The following is a 20,916-nucleotide window of genomic DNA, read 5'->3' on the forward strand; positions in this document are numbered from 1 at the left end:
TCGCGCGCGCACACCCACAAATGCAAATGAGCGTCCATTCATATTAGTTCCGTCAGTCAAACCGGTTTGAAATGAATCGATTCTCTTCAGTATCACAGAGAAGCGATTAGAGGCTCGCGATGGCCGTCAGAGCACTTTGATGCTCTATAATGCGGGGTTTTACCGAGGATCTTTCTTTCTTAAGTGAAAAACAGCCATTTAGATTATTTAGATCATGTACTGATTATTTACTCTGACTATTTTCCACATATTTTGAATAATAGTAAAGTCCAGCTCGGTTCACTCTGGACACTCATCATGGAAATATAAATCAAATCAGTCAAACTTTTGCTATTGCATATATTTTCCCCTTCACAGCTCTATTAGGTAATGTATATTTACTATAGTTTATTTCATCATTCACCTACTTGCACAATCTAGTGCACATTGTACAGTATAGCCTATATTTACATTTTTCTATTTGTTTATATGCATTTATTTGTGTGTAGATATAGGGCATCTCTTATCTCCCAATTAAAAAAACAGAAATAAATATTATATTATATTTGTTTAGAAGTAGTTGTTGTTTTCGAGGCACAATGGTGATTTCTTTCTTATTTGTTTACAACATTTATGCATGAAAATCAAATTAATCCCCTGGTGATTTTGTTCCCACAGGCTGACATTTCCAAAGGAACGCCAGTAGGTATATATATAACCTCTGAAAGCCTAAAGTAATTAGAGTAAGGTTTCTTTGAGGAATTTCTTGTGTTTGATGCGGTTCACTTCTTTAAAGAGGTGCGTAAAGCACAAGCAGACTCTTCCCGCTCTATTTCTGTCCTTATTCTTTGTTATTGGTTTCTAATTAGCCCATTTCACTGAGCCTGTGAGCCGGTGAACAACTTTCTAACATTTTATTTTCCATTCAGTCTTTTCAATTATACAACCAGAAACGCCAAAATATTCTCCAGTAGCTATATATATGCCCTGGTTTCTCTTTTCACAAACTCTCTCTTCGTAAACCTCAACTCCATTTTGAAGTCTAAATGAATATCTTTACACAGAACAAGCATAGTATTATCCAAATGCAAGCTTTAGTGATGGACCTGTCCTATTTTACATTTCACATTTAATATATGTCTGTCTTCTGCATAATGAATTTTGTCTGGTGGGAAAAATCATCCTTTTTAAAAAGAAATTACATGCAAATTACATGGCTCAGGTTGATGCATTTTTCATTTCAAAGCACAATGCATCACCGCTGGGAGAGCTTTCCTTGTAGTGCCATTAACGTTTTTTTTTTGACATTCATGCCAGCATTTCCACTAATTGTTGCAGGGAATTGTTTCACAACAGAACACCCGCTCTGTCCATCTAGAGGAAAGATCTTCAGCGCAGACGTTGGCTGTGTGAACAAGACCCATTGCTAAAAAAAGTTGGAGGACCATGTGACACAGGCCAACCCTGAAAGGCAAAGGTCAGACCGAATGCTTGACATTATAGATGCTGGTATATTACATGACAGGCACCTTTGACCCATGAGCAATACCTTATGACATTTTGGCTTTGTGTTTAATAATAATATTGGAATGATTAAATCAACATCCATGTAAAAGATTTGTGTATTTGTGTTGTTTGCTACACTCTTTAAAGGGTTAGTTCACCCAAATTCTGTCATTAATTCTGTCATGTCGTTCCACACCCATAAGACCTTCGTTCATCTTCAGAACACAAATTAAGATATTTTTGATGAAATCCGAGAGGTATACTCCATATGTCCATAGACAGTCGACTGTTTTAAAGGGTCATGAAACCCCAGAACACATTTTTTGAGCTGTGAACAGATATGTATAGGCTGCACATCATTGAAAACACTAATGGTACTCATTAATTTTATTTAAAAGTTTAAATTAGTTATTTTTGCATTTTTCAGAGCGATTTCTGTCATCCGGTTTGAAAAGCGAAGTCGGAGCAACGTCACAAAATCTGACGTCATCGTGTACTATACCGGCAAGATCCGGAGTGCTGATTGGCTCCAGTATGGGGTGGTCGAACATGCTGACGTCAAATGTTTCTGAGGCTTCTCTGCATTTATTCATGACAAAAGCTCATTCAATCCAATCACTGCTCTGTAGTATGCATAAGATTATAATTGCGGTATTATGCATCACTTCTCTTGCCTCTGTCTCTGTTGTCATTCAGAGACATGGGTCGTAGGTGCTTGTTTCCTCAGTGCTACAACACAAAAATGCGCTTTCCTGCGACGCGACCAGAGCAGCAGATATGATCGGTTTCAGCGTGGAGCTCCGCGATGAGTTTAACAACACTAGCCACATGGATCATAGATCATATTCATAATAAAGTATCCGTGTTTAAAGTTTTTATAGACATTTCGCATATTCTCCTGCATCAAACATGAACCAGAACGGTGTATGCACACATATTTCATCAAATCTTCTTCAAATGAAATATATGTGCAAACTGGACACTGATACAGTGGTGTCGATGACACGATGACACGATTTATTCTAATAGACAAAAGACTGATTTAGATCGAAAATTCAAAGAAAAATGGACAAAAAATAAACTGTCTTTATTCTTTCTGTGTTAAACTACGTGTTGTTTATCATGAGACTGCAGTGCTCGTAAACGTAATCAAAGTATTATTAGCCCTTTTAAATATTCTTTTGCATTTTTCCCTTGTGCTTGGGAGTTGTCATTTTCTCCGTGCTCATTAATTAATATTCATTATTCTGCATAATAAGTGTGTTGTATGTTTCATTGGTTGTTCTCTCCCCTCTTCCCCCCCTCTACACTCCCACTTTTCCAGAACTTTACACACCCATTTTCACAGAGTTTTTAAGCTTGGACAAATCATATACCTCTCGGGATTTCATCAAAAATATCTTAGTTTGTGTTCTGAAGGTGAACGAAGGTCTTACAGGTGTGGAACGACATGAGGGTGAGTACTTAATGACAGAAATTTCATTTTTGGGTGAACTAAACCTTTAAAATAAAGGTTCCAAAATGCCATAGAAGAACCTTTTCTTTTTTGGTTCCCCAAAAACCCTTTCAGTGAACAGTGCTTAAAATAACAATTTTCTCTTAGCGTGAAGAACATTTTAATAATCTAAAGAATCTTTTCCACTACAAAGAACCATTTGTCGAAAGGTTCCAAGGAAGTTAAAGGTTCAGCATGGAAGAACCTTTATTTTTAAAAGTGTTAAGCCCTGGGTATGCTTCGTTTTTTACGCGTTGAACGCACAGCCTTGCAAAGTAAACTTCACTTGACTCGTACGCATACACAGGCGTTTGACGCATGTGCATTTTTGAGCAATCTCTCACCACAAGTTACAACCCATGTAAACATCTTTGTATTCTTTCATGCTAGAGGTGTACAAATGAAAGTACTTTCTAACCTCTTCACACAATCTCTCGTCTATATAGGCCTCCATCGTCGCTGTAGCTTGCATGCGTTCCAGTCTGTTCTGTTTATGCAGTTTTTCTTTGACTACCTTGTGAATCGACGCCCCCAGGGCACGGTTGCCACCTTGTGGAGAAACTAACGTGCAGTTACAAAAATCCACCATTGCACGTACAGTACATGCATACTCTTCTGATGACGAAATTCGCGTCACACGCACTGTAAGCTGACCCTCGCGTACACGTAAAAACTGAAGTATACTTTGGGCTTAAATCATGCATCACTGTCGTTTTCGGAAATTGAAATAAATACCGAATGTACAGTAATGTCCTTACAACCACCACAACATAGCAACACGTTTTAAACAAGTAATCACCAGAAAATAGTTTGTTTCACATGCAATTTAATTTGGACTTCAGTTTTTAAAGTATTTAATGCAAAACAGAGTTCATAAATACGTGCTTTTTGTTTTTGCTAATGAGGTTTAATTAGATAATTCATTCACATAAAGAAGGATTAAATCATGCCCACTAATGAGCATTAAGTGAGCAGCCAAGGTCACGATCTTTACGCTGCTCTGCTGTCTTGGGGTCGGATGCGGAGCTGCATGTGCTTTTGTTATAGACACAGAAGGAGTCAAAAGGTGATTTATTCTCTCTGCTCACAGGTGCATTTCTGTCTCTTACGGCTGACAGCCTGTCATGTTGCTGCCAGGAGAATATGTGAGGTAATTAGAGTAGCAGAGGTGGGCAGCAAAACGCAGATTTGAGGGGACAAATCCAGATTAAATGTGTCTGCTTGTACGATTCACTTGTTTTTTAAAATTAGATAACAATTCAAATGAGACTGTTACATTTTATGAATAAATTCCAAGTGATGTTTGCCCATGCGATATCACATTGATGCTGGTGTGCTTATGGGATTTTTTTCATCATTTTTATTATACTCTCTTAGACAAAAAAGGCTTGATGGGGTCCTAAATAGAACCCTAGGGTTCTTGACTCAATTTTAAAGAACCAGTTATGCTAAAAATGTTCTATATAAGGAGAAATGTCTTAAAGGGGACCTATTATGCAAAATTCACTTTTTCATGGTGTTTGGACATAAATGTGTGTTGGGAGTGTGTACACAACCACCCTATAATGTTAAAAATCCACCCTCTCCTTTTTTAATCCCCATAAAACCTCATAGAACAAGCCGTTTTAATTTTCTGAGCAATGTGACGTCACCATCATTCGCTCGAACAACTTGATGGAAACACACCTAATTCGCATTTGTTTGTTTTTCTTTTTTTGCGAACTTTGAAAAGATTCACTTCACATTTGGATGGAAACCCAGGTAGTGTAAAAGCACACCTCTCCTCAACAAGACATGTGATTTGACCCTCATCTTTACTCCATTTATCCAGCCATTAATTTTCCACCAGTGCAAAGTAAATGAAAGGATTAAAGTTGTCTTCAAACACGAGCAGCAGTGAACTCCAGCCATGTAAATACAAGACCTTAAATATTCTACATGACAGAGCTGATTAAATCCATGGAACTTCATCACTGTATCACATGGGATTTGATCCCCAGCCAAAGTATGTTCTATAAAAGTGCAATCAGTGCGGTGTGACAATGAAACGAGACACCGCCGGGTTCATTATGCTGAGTGAAGCTCTCATCTCGCTCAACCCCTCGTGCACTGACTCATATGAGCCCCCTGCTGGCTCATAATTAATTTACCTATCTTTGTGTTTCATTCCCATAATTAACAAGCCTCCGGATAATGCCATTGCAGGCCCATTAGGTGTTTCAGCATGTTTACAGGGTTATAATGACATCAACACCGGTAGAAAAAAAGTGCTTTTTTTTTTTTTTACTTGACTTGGGTTTATTCTTTTTTATATATTTTGGTTTAACATTTGCTAAATAAATAATAGTTCCTATTTGATGCCATCCATAGTTGAAATTGGAATAAATTTCCTGATCATGCAAAAATGAAAACTGTAATTTCATGTTGTCCCAACCCAAACCTAAAAGCTGCTATTTTGTGGCAATGGTCTTTAATTTGGGCCTTTTTCTCATTAAATAACTTAAGAAGACTTTGAAATATAAGGCACAAGTCCACTTTCAACATGCTTTTATATTACTTTTATTGTTTTTTGTCTTTTTTTGGAGCTTCATGGTCACTATGAAGAGTTGTTAAAAAATAACAGCATACAGGTTTTGAATGACATGAATTTTTAGATTAATTATTATTCCTTTAAATATAGTTCCAAAACACTTAACAAGCTTGCCTTTGTATTGATGTAATGAAAAATTTTAATTAGGATACATTCGACAAGGCATTATTGATTGAATATCCATGTCATTTTTGGCTGTGACAGCAAGTGCAAGTTTCTGCTTCTTATGGAGAACATTTGACAGACCTGATTATTGTGATTTCTATTCTGAAAACTGACACGGTAATGACAGCTGAATCATTATCAGCCATGCAAAGGTTGACGCTCTCTCTCCTAATGAGCTGTCTGCCTTCTGAATGGCACCGCACGGTTTCTTCACTCCGTTTGAAAGGTTAAGATTCAGGATGTCAGCAACTTCTGTGAGAAACAAGGACAAATGTGGTGCAAAATGAAAAGTTTTCATGCAAGCATTGTAGGAGAGACACATAACTGAGACTAAAAGAGAAAAACAATATTGGTGCAAACTTGATAACAAGAGATATTGAATTGAAAAAGGTTTATTTGTCAAACATACACCAACAAAAATGCATTATATTTTAACCCATTCCTTTCCATATTGCTTTTTAAAGTGCCCCTATTATGCTATTTTAAAGGTTTTGTTTTGGATTCTCCTAGGTTTACATGCATCCAAGGTCAAAAACACTTTAATTTTCTCATAATATACACTGAAGCATCACCTCAATTCTTAAAGAGTATGAAAGCAGTTTGTTCGAAGATTCTAAACTCCTCCTTACCGAAAGCATACTCTGCTCTGATTGGTCAGACTGCCCAGTCTGTTGTAATTGGTCAACCGCTTACAGCGTGTGTCGGAAACTAAATGGATCTGAATTTGATCTTCCTTAGCTCTTGATACACAAATGATGGTGTCTGTTTTTCTATATCAATTCGAGCCCGAGTCCTCATTCTTTTGAACTGTGTGCAAAGTAGATTCACCAGATAGAAAACAGCGTCTTCTCGACATCACTAACAAAACTCTTCCAGTCTCAGCTACAACTACAGTGTTTGAAGGCAGGGAAAAGTAGACATTGTTCATGGGCAACCATGAATGAAGACCATGGCAGACATTATGCAAATTTGTTACATTGAGATTGGATTTGCTGATGACTCATTGCAGCACTTAAGAATCGATTCTTTTGTTTAGGAGACAATAACTATTTGTTGTGCACTTTGATCTTTAAAACTTTGCAGGTCTTTTACATTCACAAACAGCTATATTACACACTGCATGAAAGGTAATATTCGGAAAAGCATAATAGGGGCACTTTAAAGGGTTAGTTCACCAAAAAAATGAAAATTCTGTCATTAATTACTCACCCTAATGGTGTTCTAAACCCATAAGACCTTCGTTCATCTTCAGAACAAAAATTAAAGGATTAGTTCACTTCAGAAATCAAATTTCCTGATAATTTACTCGCCCCCATGTCATCCAAGATGTTTATGTCTTTCTTTCTTCAGTCGAAAAGAAATGAAGGTTTTTGAGGAAAACATTCCAGGATTTTTCTCCATATAGTGGACTTCACTGGGGTTCAGCAGGTTGAAGGTCCAAATGTCAGTTTCAGTGCAGCTTCAAAGAGCTCTACACGATCCCAGACGAGGAATAAGAGTGTTATCTAGTGAAACGATTGACCATTTTCTAAGAAAAAAAAAAAAAAAAAAGATATACTTTTTAACCACAAATGCTCATCTTGCACTGCTCTGCGATGCTCCACGCATTACATAATCAAGTTGGAAAGGTCACGTGACGTAGGCGGAAGTACCGATCCAGTGTTTACAAAGTAAACGTGCAAAGACTAAGTCAAACGACCTTTAGAAAAAAAGGTAAAACAACGATGTTGGATGATTTTGAAGTTGGAGGAGAAAATGAAATTGATTTGACCTTTCCAACGTGATTACGTAATGTGTGGCACATCGCAGAGTAGTGCAAGACGAGCATTTGTGGTTAAAAAGTATATATTTTTTTTTTTTTTTTTTTTAGAAAATGACTGATTGTTTCACTAGATAAGACCCTTATTCCTCGTCTGGGATCGTGTGGAGTCCTTTGAAGCTGCACTGAAACTGACATTTGGTCCTTCAACCCGTTGGTCCCCAAGTCCACTATATGGAGAAAAATCCTGGAATGTTTTCCTCAAAAACCTTCATTTCTTTTCGACTGAAAAAAGAAAGACATGAACATCTTGGATGACATGGGGGCGAGTAAATTATCAGGAAATTTTAATTCTGAAGTGAACAAATCCTTTAAGATATTTTTTATGAAATCCGTGAGCTATCTGGCCTCTGATAGACTGCAACACAACGACCACTTTCAAGGCCCAGAAAGGTAGAAAAGACATAGTCCATGTGACTACAGTGGTTCAACCTTAGTAATTAATGACAGAATTTTCATTTTTGGGTGAACTAACCCTTTAATATCTGTGAACATGCAATGTCACAATTACTGTAATTAGTTTCCAACTTGTAAAAAAACAGCGTTGAGAATAAAAGAGCAAAACAATATTGGTGCAAACCTGATAAAAAGAGATACTAAATTCAAAAGTTCATCAAAGTTTGTCACATGTGCAACAACAGCACAATAAAAATGAGTTATATGAACATTTGATTATATGCATGCAGTGTATGCAAGTGTCACCTTTAAATGAACGACTTCATGGTTCATGGCTATTTTTACTCAGTACTGTATGCCCAGTCATTTCCATATGCAGATTGTACATTCATAACATATTTCAACCTGTAACTGTTGCAAACATCATGTTCCAGTGGCACGGTGGCTATATTGAGTGCACCGCCCTGAAACGCTGTACTTGATCCTTCCATCCTAATTCAAAGGAATAAAATAACCTACTTTTAATTATCATCTGTCATGTACCACCTAACAGTGGATTAATTACCAACTCCATCATTTTCTAACTCATTTTCATTCTGAAATCTGACACCTCCATCCCTCGACTTTAATCATTATCCACAAGGATGAGAACATCCTTGTAGTGACTCATGTCACAGGTTTACAGGTGAATCTAGTCGAGTACAGTATGCCATGAAATACAAAGAATATTTTTAAATGAATGCAGACAAGCATTTCTCTAACGAGTTACAGACGTGGCAACTGGCCCACACCGTGTTATAAATAGCCTGGTCAAGAGCCCTGGTTACACGGGCCAGTTTAGTTACAGTTGACACTTACGAGCTGCTTCTGAAGCCAGATGCTTATTTGACAGAGAACAGTCAGACGGGTAAACAAGTATTTTTATTTTTTTTATTTCATTTTTTGCAGAGAAATACACTTTTATTTTGACAGGACGGCAGTATGCTGTGCACTTATGAAATTGCAATTAATATTGCTAGCAGTAAACACGATTTTATTGCTTTTAAATATAGCATGAAAAAGCAAATCCAGTAATGCTATTTTAGAATTAATCACGGAAGCAATTTCATGTGGTATTGTTTTTGCCTGATAAGTGATGATTCCCTGCTAAATGTATAATTTAATATGTGCAAATGTTCCAAATAGTATTCTTTTTTGTCTGGATTTGTTTTGTGTGTTTATATTTAATTGCCTGTCCTAGTTAAATGAATAGCTTAATCAAATGCATGCTATTAGATGAGCTATTGCAAACAAATGCAGATTTTATGGTTAGTTTATACAAGGGAACATTGCAATCTTGTAAAATCCAGTCTCCTTCTTCCACTGACAGCTCCATCTCCACTTACAGCAAGAGTCTGTACAATAATGGACAAAAACGCAGAGGTGATAGTATGTGGCTCCTTTATGAAGGATGTCTGGGAAATCAGACTGAGGGAGTATCGACAGAAACGACAGCTGGAAGAGGAGCGGATACGGAAGAGCGCTCTGGAAAGGTGAAGACCCGCCGAACCTCTCATTTTCCTGCAGTTGTCAATCAGAAAAACTCAATATTTAAAAGTGTTTTTGAGGCAGTTTGTTGATGAAAATCTTTTTAACCCATTGCATTCCATATTGTTTTATAATATCTACACTCTAAAAAAAAATGCTGGGTTAAAAACAACCCTATTTGGGTTATTTGGCAAACCAGCTCTGGGTCAAAATTGGACAAACCCAGCGTTGGGTTGTTTTTACCAAGATTGTTGGGTTAAATGTTTGACCCAACATGCTGGGTTGTTATTATTAAACTCAAATATTGAATCGAAAAATGAATATATTGCTGGCTTAAAATGAACCCAAAATATTCTGAAAATAAAATCACACAGAATTACTAGAGAAACGGGCAATAGTAATAATCAAAAGGTGAACATTTAACGTTAATGCACAAAAATATAGACAAGCAACATGTATATATGTGAGTGAAAAAGTGCAGAAAGAATGACAACTCAGTTATCGAATTTGCGTTTTAAAAGTTAAATATTTAATAACTTATGTTTGAAAACAAATTTGACAACATTTTGCCTATTTTTTTCTCACATCAGCGAACAGACTAAAAACACTATGGTCAAAACTCACTGGAGCCAGTTTTCAAAGTTGTCTCTCCTCTCCGCTTCGATTAATTTTCTTCTATTTTCCACATATATTCCTGTCGTAAGCGCAGCGGTGTGTGTCGAAATCTGAGCCGGTGATGGGCCGCTGATCTGCGGGGGAGCTGCAAACCTCAGACCGTTGCTCCGCGTCCGAAAGATATCGTGACAGGCTCCTTTTAACCTGCACATAAACAACCAGTACAGAGTTCTGAGAACACATTTTAACACCCAAATTAATAATATTCAGTATTATAACTAATAAAAATCAGTTTATTCAAGGAAAAACACATTTCCATCACGCGAGACGACCTTTGCTGACTGACATCTCATCCCTGTATATTGCATTGCATTAAATAAAATGATTTACAGAACTGTAATGACTTTATAGACGAAATAAAGTATACAAACCTTTATTTTACCAAAGTAATACACCAATTTGAGATCTACTCTCTCCTGACAAAGATGCAAAAAGCCTGCGCCCTGTGTAACCCAACAGCTGGGTTGTTGCGTCAGAGAGTGGGTGGGGAGGGGTCTATTGTTTCAACTGTCAGTGAGATTGGCCAGCCACTAACCCAATAGAGCTCCGGAGGTTGACTTCACGCGATCTAAACTCCGCCATTTTGGCAGGCCATCAGGAGAGGCGCTAGAGCGGCTGTAGCATTGGTATCGATAGTGGTCGAACAATAATTTAAAACCAGACATGTTCAGACCTTACAAACTTTATTATTTCATGAAACATAATTTTTCACACACATTTTCATAAAAAATAAAAAATAATTATTTTAAGGGGCAACTAATGACACCTCATTTGGATATTTTCATGTCTGGGCCCTTTTCACAATGACGTCAGTTAACTTCCGGCTATCCGCAAAGCAGTGGATCTGTTGTTCCTTACCTTCGTGCTGGCGACGTCTCGGGAAAATGCTTTAATAACTTTAAACGCAAACTGTTTATGTCAAGAATTTACACAGTCGGCTTCTTTTGGTAACGTTATTTATTATTTCCTTTATGTAGCTGCCTTGCTTAGGGTTTCCGCGAGCAGAAACTTGAGCAATGTTGTCCTTGAATTGCTGTCAGAGTTTTATCACAATGATTGTGCGTCCACACAAATCTGTTAGCCTATTTGGAATAACAAGAATATTGTCTTTAAAAACAAATCTTTATTTTTAGAAATTGGTAGGCTATGATAACCGTATTGTTTATTGTAAGATTTATTCATGAGTAATGGACACCTGAAAGTAGCACATCCGCATATAATACTCCGAAGAATTAATGATGGGAAGATTTTAGATCATTTTACATCATACCAGTTTAAACTGAACTGGTGCAATATATTAAGACTGTATAATTTGTAAGAAGTGTATTGAAAATACAAAACGGAAGTATGTGTTCATTTAATGTTATTCCCTGGAGAAATAATTTTATTTAATTCATTTAATGCTGCTATAACAATGAGTAGCTACTGTTGTAAATTCTCTGTATATTTTTGTATGTCGCATACAAAAAGTCTTGTTCTATAATAAAGAGATGAATAATGACGATGCTTTTTTACTAATAAAAATACCATGTACAGGAGTCAGTTTTTACAACATTAACAGTCTTCATGTAGAAATAGTATTATATTAAACATTTTATTATTATGTATGTCATATATATCGAAATAAAACTGAAAAAATAGACTTTTTGATATTTAAAAAGAATAAGCTTATGTTGATCTTCATTGTACATACAGGCACTGAAATACGTAGTACATTAAACATTGAATGAAAAGTTTTTTCTGCACGTAAATGTCGGAAACGTGCGTTTATTTCACGAAATACTGACAAATACATATAAACAGCTTCATTTGCAATAAAGACAGAAAAGTTTGCACGTTATTACGGGCAGCAGAAAGTGTACGGCTTCAGCGCTCCGTATTCAACTCCTCCTCCGACTTCAAGCAGCAAATCTCGTCGATCGGTAGGTTCGTTTGAGATCTGCCAAACACCTCGCCTTGAATTTACATGAAATTAGGCGACTACAGTCATCCTCTAACCAAATTTGTGGCATATATACAACTATTGGGTGCACTTCATTCGAGCGCCGCTAGTATTCCACTATGCAGACGGAAGTGAAGATGCACTGCTTTGAGTCCAAACGGAAGCTGTGTGACGTCATGTGAAAAGGGTCTATTGGGATTAAACGGGTTAAGATTTCATGACATTTATGATGTCTACTGTACTCATGGTGATATAGCTATGCTGGCTACCTACAAACAAGGACAGCTAGGGCTGATGATGTTACCTAACAACACAGTTGACTTAACGTTACCCTTCCAATGACGACGAAGCAGGTTTTAGCCGGCATACTCCAAAAATGAATATTCATCACAAAATTCGATTGCGTCCATTTGTACACTTCCAGGCTTTTGTAGGCTTTTAAAGAGTCTCTGGAGTAGGACGAGGGAAAGTTGATGAGGTGGTATCAGGATACTGCAGGTCAGAAAAGCTATCCGTTCCTTATCGATACACGTTAAAAGCACCCCGGGGGCATTATAGGGATCTGTTATGTTTAATCTATTATGTTTTGCTATGTACAGGTCTGTTTTTGAATTAAAGTGCGCAGTGAACTCTGTTGTCTTGAAACTCATGCTGGCGTTATTCATTTCATATTCGCTCCCGGCTGTCCCTGCCTGCCAGCGTGGTGGTGTAAACAGAACGGGTCACGTGACGTCCGGAGCTCTATAGCTGGGTAACACAAAAACTTCCCAACCACGGAAAAAATAACCCAACAAAATGACCCAACAGGCTCAACCCAGCATTTGGGTAGAAAAAAACAGCGTTTTTAAGAGTGTATGATCATGCTGTGTGCTGTGCTCACGCCATGCCGAATTACTAACTTATAAAAAAACCCTCACATCTTTCTCGAATTTATAATTGCAAGTTGGAGAAAAGCACAATGATGCATTTTGAGCGTTGCTAAAGAAGAGAATAATTTCTGACAAAGACAAGAAAAGTTCAGAGAAGAATCTCTGAGTCATCTCATAATTACAGTAACTCTGATATGGCATGAATGCAGCATTTGTATGTCTGATCCCAACTGCCTCTCTGCCTATTTTGTTTGAAGATAATAAGGCTATTCAGAACGATAATGAGCTTGCGGTCGCTTCAACTTTAATTGCTTTAATTGTGTAAATAATAATTTTTAATAACAACAGCTATCTTTAATTAATCTGTTAAAACAAAAGAAGCTAACTCAGGCCACATTTCACAATTAATGAGAAATCGTTTTCATTTGTTGTCCGTTCCAATTAAAATTTTCACAGAATCAATCAAGATTGGCAGGCGCGCATGTCCTCCATGAGAAAAACCCCTAAAAGGCTGGAGAGAAAAGCAAAGCTTCCTGAAGAATCAACTCTTGATGCACACAAGGCTAAAAAGACGCACCTGGGAAGGCCACAAGGTTTCCAGAGCAGTCGGATTCAGAGGCAGGCGGACCTGACGAAAACTACAAAATCCAACAAACTGGCCCTGTTACGTCATCTCAATGAAAGCTGCCCGGGATTGATGGTGTGGTCAAAGTCTTGGAAGTTCTCGCAGCCTTTGCCACAACCTGTAGAAAGTCCCAGTGCATTCGACTGGGGACAGTCATGGAAGTTTCTCAATCTTCAGCCAAACACTGACGGTAAACCCTGGTTTGATCTTGGGTTTGACACCAACAACAATATGAGCTCCAATGACATGCTTCTGTGGGAGAAGCTCAGCAAAGCATTAGACTCCGAGCACATTCAACAAGACCTGGCCAGTACAGAATGGGAGAAGTCTTGGATATTCAATCAGAAAGGAAAAGAGTCTCATGAAGGTACAAATAAAAGTGATAGCAACAAATTTGACAACCTGTGGGGGGATCAGAATCAGGAAAGTGCATCAGACTGGCATGAATCCTGGAAGACAATGAAGCCTGTAAAAGGAGAAGATATCATGCCGGATTCAATTCCGCCCTCAGCTAATGAGGAAACACAACCTGAATTACCATGGGATAATTCATGGATGTACTTTAAGAAGCAGCTTCACATTAAGTCAAAAACAGGTAATAACCTAGGATGGAGTGAATCTTGGAGGGTTGCAAAAGCCATATCAGAACAGAAGACGAAATCAATCGAATCTCAAGTGGTAGTGCCCAAGGAACTGCATCCTGACATCTGCAACATGATAATGAATGTGTCAAGAGAGAAGAAGCACACAATTCAGTTCAGTGGGAGGGATGCACCACTGTCTGATTGGGAAAAATCATGGGCGACCATAAAAAATCTGTCGGAGTATAAAGAAGAGATAAATAAAGCTGAATGTAGGGAGGTGGAAGTGAAGGTTGAGACACCGAAACCAGACCATTTCAACCAACAAAGTGAACGTGTGAAATTCAACGTATTTGCTTTGCCAAAAATCCAAAAGCGGCGGGAGATGCTTCAGTTCTCAGAGCAAATGGACTGGAAGGAATCTTGGAAGATGCTGAAACGCCAGCGAAGAGACGAAAGAGCATTAAGGAACCTGAGATGCCCACTTTCACAATTATCCTCCACATCACAAACTCTCACCGAATGGGCCAATTCTTGGAGGTTCACAAACTTAACACTCAACCAAGACAGCGGTTTATGGCAGCAGGGTTGGTCCGCCAATACTCAACCCAGACCTGTTAGAAGAGTGCTAGAAAATGAGGATTTCCCACATAATGGACCAGCAGGGGTTCGTGCCTGGTCTGAGTCCTGGAGGTCTACGAGACGTCAGCATCTTCTGGAAAGACAAGGGCAAGGTGCATCAACCCAGCCAGTGCGCCAACATACATACGCAAGATCTGTGGCAGACTGGGAACAGTCATGGAAATCATCAACTCATCAGCGCAATCACGATAGACCCTCTGTGACCGAGTGGACGGATTCTTGGAGGTTCTCCAGCTTGGAGGATTTCGAACCTGAACATACTTGGCTTGAGAAATCAATGGAAATCAAAGGCAGAAAGAAACTTTGCAGAGCATCGAATGCATTTAGCAGATCGATAAATTCTCAGACATTCAAAGAACGACTTCCCTCGAAAGAGTGGAATGACTCATGGAGGGTTAAGAAGAGGTCTGATGGACGTGCACATCTCATAAAAAAAGAAGTGCTAGACTGGGATAATTCTTGGATGTTTACTAGCACAGAGTTGTATCAAAGACAAGGTGAATGTTATTTGAATTTCCAGCTAACGTCTGATGTCAGTAGCCTCAAATCCATCCAGATTGAGAGCAGGTCAGAGTGGGGTCGATCATGGAAGATGTCAAACCCACAACCACCGAAGAACATCGCCTCATGGGTTGATGCAAAGCCAAAATCATTCAGTGCACAAGACGTGATCCTTTGGTCAAAACTCAAACCCATCAATTATTTACCTTCTGCTTTGGTCAAAGACTTGAAGCTGAAAATCTGGAGCAACTCCTGGAGATTCATGAAGACAGAGTCAAAGCACAGGAAAAGCTCTGCTTCGGCTGAGGATGAGTCTGTGATAATGACAACGAAAAGAAAGCACATGTACTCAAACATAGATCAGCAGAAACCACAACAGAAGAGATGGAGCGATGCATGTAAAATAGCAAAGACGCAACCACGACTAAAGCGTAATGTTAGATCTGGCAAGGAGGAAGATGAAGATGGAAAAGAAATGTTTACAGAATGGATAGAATCTTGGAAATTCTCAAATAATTTAAAAAGCAATGAGCCTGCAATGGTGTCTGTATCTCTGAACGACTGGAAAAACTCCTGGAAGTTTCTGCTTGATCCGTATGTGCCAATGAACGGCCCCAAAACAAGCAAAAGTCGGTAAGGATTAAAGACTTTTCAGGTCAGGTTTCAAGAGTTCAAGTGTGCGTCTTTAAAGAAATCAATTAAAATACATGACGAATTGTTTTTAAAACTTCTACAGATTCAACCCACAATAAAGTTGTGTAGCGTGTGAAGACAAATACATCATGTCTCATCTTTTGTGTCAAAGTACAACAAACCATAACACATCATTATTTTTTTTGATGCAGTCACGTTCACAGCTGTGAATTGCGGCTCTAAGTTTCAGTGCACATCATTTATTCTTCTTCAAGTCATTGCACAAGTCATCGGAGAGTGCATGTGGCCCAGCACTTTCTAACAAAAACACGAATGCAGTTGTTTAGCTAGCTCTAGTACAAGTGTTATTATATTGGACACAGTACAACAGCAGTACTGGAAACTGCAGTTCGGCTGCATTCAAATGACCACACTTGTACTGCAAAGATACTGCATAATCAGATAAAAAAATAACAGAGAAAAAAATAACAACAAATACATCATTCAGTTCTGATTTTCTTATGTATTTATTCAAGCAATAATGAGACCTAAATTATTTAGAACTTTAATGTGAAATTGTTTACTCAAAATGTTAAAAATTTATGGCTTATAGAAATAATACATAATAGATCACCGATTAGTATCAATAGCACCCCAAAGACTATAAATATAGAAAGATGGTTCACTCCTATTAGTTATGAATCGGAGAAACTGCAACGCGCAATATGGTGGAATATGTCTAAGTAAAAGAGCCAATCGTTGATTGATAAAGTCATTGCGTCACTGCAGCTGCCATTAGAGGCTCCGGTTCTCATAGAAACCTGACTCGCGCTTGTGTTGCCAAGTTTGTTGTTTTCCCGCGGAATTGGGCTACTTTAACACTGTTGCTGCAGGTTGTTTTTCAGGCTGATGCGATGCCAAATAACATGATATTTAGCCCCTATAATTCGAATTTTACCAGGGGAACCCCGCCAAAAACTTTTTTTTTTTTTACCGGGAGTCCCCCTCTGATTAGGCTAGTTTTGAGTAGCAATTGGGTGGATTTTGTTGGCAACCCTGACTGCACATTCGCATTGGCTCGTCTAGCCTGAAAAATAAGCTTTTTAACGCTATTTAAACATAAGAAACAACATTTATGGGACAGTTTATGTCAGATTTTGTTGCTGATTTGAAATATGTTATTTAATTGTGAGTTCGCCAAGCAGTTTTTGAGATTTCAGGATTCCCTCATTCAAATAGATAGGACTTGTTTTGGATGCCCGAAATATCTGCCCGGAGGCGTTGAAAAAATGGCCGCCGAGTGAATAGACTTTCCTTGAAAGGGACTTTCATAGCACTGACACATGTAGGTTGTTTAATTCGTTATAAATCACACAACACAGGGTATCCCATACTGCCACCTACAAGCATAACATTAGCATCAACCCTTACAGACAAGCATAGACAGTTGATTTATTTTGTAATTAAGCTGGACTTTAACCCAGCTGATCATATTGATTGAAATGGCCTTGACATCTTTATTTCCGACAAATTACTTGGCATATATTGATACTACATTTCCATTATCTCCCTTAATTAACTGATTAGCTAATTATGTGCTCTGGTATCTCTGTTTTTCCTGTTCAAACAACTAAAAATAAACATGAAAAAGTCAAATATGGTTCATGGCACTTACTTCAAGATAACAGTTACAGAATTTATATCAACCCATCAATTTGGCCTACTGGTTGACAAACATATATGATTGCATTTTGTTTAGCCCAAATTGATATTTTTTCACTTTATACCTGAAACATGTCCATGTTGGTGACAGACATAGATCATCTTTCAAGAGTGCTGCACAAATATGGATATTTTCATTAAGTAATGAATGAACATAAGGCGTTTCATGCATGGCTATTGTTTACACTGCACAAATTAAACTACTAAATAATGACTAGAATGTGCTGACAGTCGTCTGGTCTCATTTTTTGTTTTGCATGAGATCAAGCAAAGATGGTACACATTGGTTTACCATCTGTCACAGACATCCCATCTCTGCCCTTTTAGAAACGCTCATTTAAAACCTCTATATGTGCTTCTCTAAATGACGGACAAAATTCAAGGCAGACTCCATCTCTTTGTGCAGATATTGTTCAGCTTGTTGCATGCTGTGCCATTCTACCCTTGTAGTTAAAATTAAACACATAAAATACCATGTCAGAGTTTAATATGACCCAAAAGAAATGGCAAGAAATAAGGCAATTCCTTGCCATTTCTTTTTTGAAGGCCAATTAAAGACTAATGTCTGTTCTTCTGAAAGCCATAAATCTGGACATTCAGTTGAGTCCATAAAAGTAGTGTTTTGACACAACTTTTGACAAACTGTCCAACCATTATAATATTTATTAATATTTTTAATAATCATTTATTTTAATAGTTGAAATGATTTTTAAAGGGGTGGTTCCTTGCGATTTTGCTTTTTTAACTTTAGTTAGTGTGTAATGTTGCTGTTTGAGCATAAACAACATCTGCAAAGTTATGACGCTCATAGTTCAATGCAAAGGGAGATATTTTCTTTAACAGAAATCTCTGTTTAAGGACTACAAAAAACGGCTGGTAGGGACTACAAGCAGCTTCTTCCTGGGTTAGTGACATCACAAACCCTAAAATTTACATAAACCCTGCCCCCGAGAACACGCAACAAAGGGGGTGAGGCCATGTTGGGCTGCTTTAGAGAAGAGGAAGAGTTGTTGTCGTAGAGTGTTGTTGTCATGCCGTCATTTTACGACGGACTGCTTCACAAACGAGGGTCAGTTCAACGCTGGATTTGCACAAAAGATTGACATGACGGCACATGCTAGTCGATGAGTTGATCAACTCCACAGCAACTACATAAATTTATCCACTAACCATTCATAAATGTCCAGTTTCATTCTAAAAGTCTCTCCATCAGTGTCCGACTCCAGTTTGAACAATGTAAGGCTGAACACCGTTACTGACAATCCTCATTTTGGCTGCGTGAGATTCTCCAGCTTTGTTGTTGTTGAGCAACCAAAGTGCGAGCTGTTAAAGCTCCGCCTTCTTCTGGAAAGAGGGCCAGGAGCAGCAGCTCATTTAAAGGGACACACACAAAAAGCATGTGTTTTTGCTCACACCCAAATAGGGGCTAATCTGACAAGCTATAATAAATGATCACTGGGTTGAATAGTTGAAATTACTTTTACAGAAATCTCTGTTTAAGGACTACAAAAAACGGCTGGTAGGGACTACAACCAGCTTCTTCCTGGGTTAGTGACATCACAAACCCTAAAATTTACATAAACCCCGCCCCCGAGAACACGCAACAAATGGGTGAGGCCATGTTTTTGCCATACAGTACGTAACACAAATGCAATAGCATGTTATAAAAGCAAGATGACAACATGACTAAACTATACCTGTTCTATCTTCATGCAGCATTCTCTGGCTCTGTAGGATCCTACAACAGTTCCCACATGAGCGATCTATAGATTATCATGACAAAATATGCAATCGGTAACTTTAAGTTAACTCCACATCAGCTACATAAATGCATGAACTAACCATTCAGAAGCGTCCTGTTGCATTCTACATGTTGTCACTTCTTCTTAAGTCTCTCCGTCATTGTCCGACTTCGGTTTGAACATAAAAGGCTGAACAGTTTCTGACATTTTCAGTGAGTCTGAGGTAATCAGCGCTGCTAACACAAGCTCTTGAAACTCCACCCTCTTCATAGGAGCAGCAGCTCATTTGCATTTAAAGGGACACACACAAAATGGAGCGTTTTGCTCACCCTCAAAAAGTGACAAATTTAACATGCTATAAAAAAATTATCTGTGGGGTATTTAGAGCTAAAACTTTACATACACACTCTGGGGACATCAAAGACTTATTTTACATCTTGTAAAAGTGACATTATATGACCCCTTTAACTAACTTTGTTAAATTAATTTTACATATTTTTGTTAATTTTTCAAATTAGTTTTCTCCTAACTGTCACTCCCCTTTTGAGCATAGATGTGAAAATGCACTATCCAAACTTAAATGGTTGTAATTCATGAATGCTTTAGAATACAGACCTAAAGTTGGTCTCTTTTAAAGAAGACACTCAGCAGATTATTGCTAAAGTGAATGCACTTCAAAAAATGAAAGTGTAAAAAGGTTATAGAAGTTTACTGTAAAGCAAATGTACAGTACTAAAATGTTTTATTTTATACAAAATAAAAAATTGTACAAAATAATTTTTAGTCTTAAATTGCTATAAAATCAAAGCCATATGTCTAACCAAGTTGTGTACCAAATTTGAAGTTGATATCACAAAAATTGAAGTTCCTATGAGATTTTGTTTAGGCATAATACCAAAAATAGCCACCAGGTGTCATCCACATTCTACTGATTTTTTTAAAAAATGCGTTCCCCTCTAACAAATTAATACATTTCTGTCACAATATCACTTCTATCACAAAACAATCGCCAAATATGGAACCTTGAGTCTCATACCTTTCCGACGATATGTGTTTCGTCAAGATTAGAAAAAGTTTTGATTATAAAATTTTGTAATTTGAAACATGACACCACCCACTAGGGGGAGGAGGAATTTCCATTGTAATGCAATGTCCAATTTCAAAACGGTTTTCACAGGATGAATTTTGAGTGATTAAAGGCACAATATGTAATATTTGCCACTAGAGGTCACTTATTCAAAACAAAGGAATAGCTTGATGATGCCTTGATTTCGTGGAATCATGGAAGGTGTTGTCTTCACGTCTACAGCCGGTGGAAAAGTATCCAACTCGGGCAGAAATAATATTATTGGATGAGCTAATGTATTAAAGATTTATTAACATTACTGTAGTATGAAGCAGGGTGTGGCTGAAAGCTGTTGGAGCGGAACGAGGCCGCTGGATCGATTGCTAATGAACACACGGCTCAAGAGCAATGGAGCTTTTATTATGCTGATAATGTAAGTAC

The 20,916-nt window shown here is 37.9% G+C and overlaps 1 protein-coding gene across 1 annotated transcript; it reads left to right on the forward strand.

The window, feature by feature from the left end:
* Positions 1–8,791: 8,791 nt before the first annotated feature.
* On the forward strand, positions 8,792–16,082 carry LOC127520976 (uncharacterized). Its single transcript, XM_051909757.1, has 3 exons — positions 8,792–8,857; positions 9,320–9,482; positions 13,420–16,082. Exons 2-3 carry the CDS (start codon positions 9,355–9,357, stop codon positions 15,947–15,949), a joined length of 2,658 nt encoding a protein of 885 aa, XP_051765717.1. The 5' UTR covers positions 8,792–8,857; positions 9,320–9,354; the 3' UTR covers positions 15,950–16,082.
* Positions 16,083–20,916: the final 4,834 nt, after the last annotated feature.

Source organism: Ctenopharyngodon idella, chromosome 10, assembly GCF_019924925.1.
Source record: "Ctenopharyngodon idella isolate HZGC_01 chromosome 10, HZGC01, whole genome shotgun sequence".
NCBI lineage: Eukaryota > Metazoa > Chordata > Actinopteri > Cypriniformes > Xenocyprididae > Ctenopharyngodon > Ctenopharyngodon idella.

What these genes read in the sequence shown, in the direction of transcription:
- LOC127520976 (XM_051909757.1), top strand. Translation starts at nt 9,355, where the DNA reads ATGGACAAAAACGCAGAGGTGATAGTATGTGGCTCCTTTATGAAGGAT. An exon ending in CGGAAGAGCGCTCTGGAAAG is followed by an intron (nt 9,483 to 13,419) that starts GTGAAGACCCGC and finishes AAATTTTCACAG; the next exon opens with AATCAATCAAGATTGGCAGG.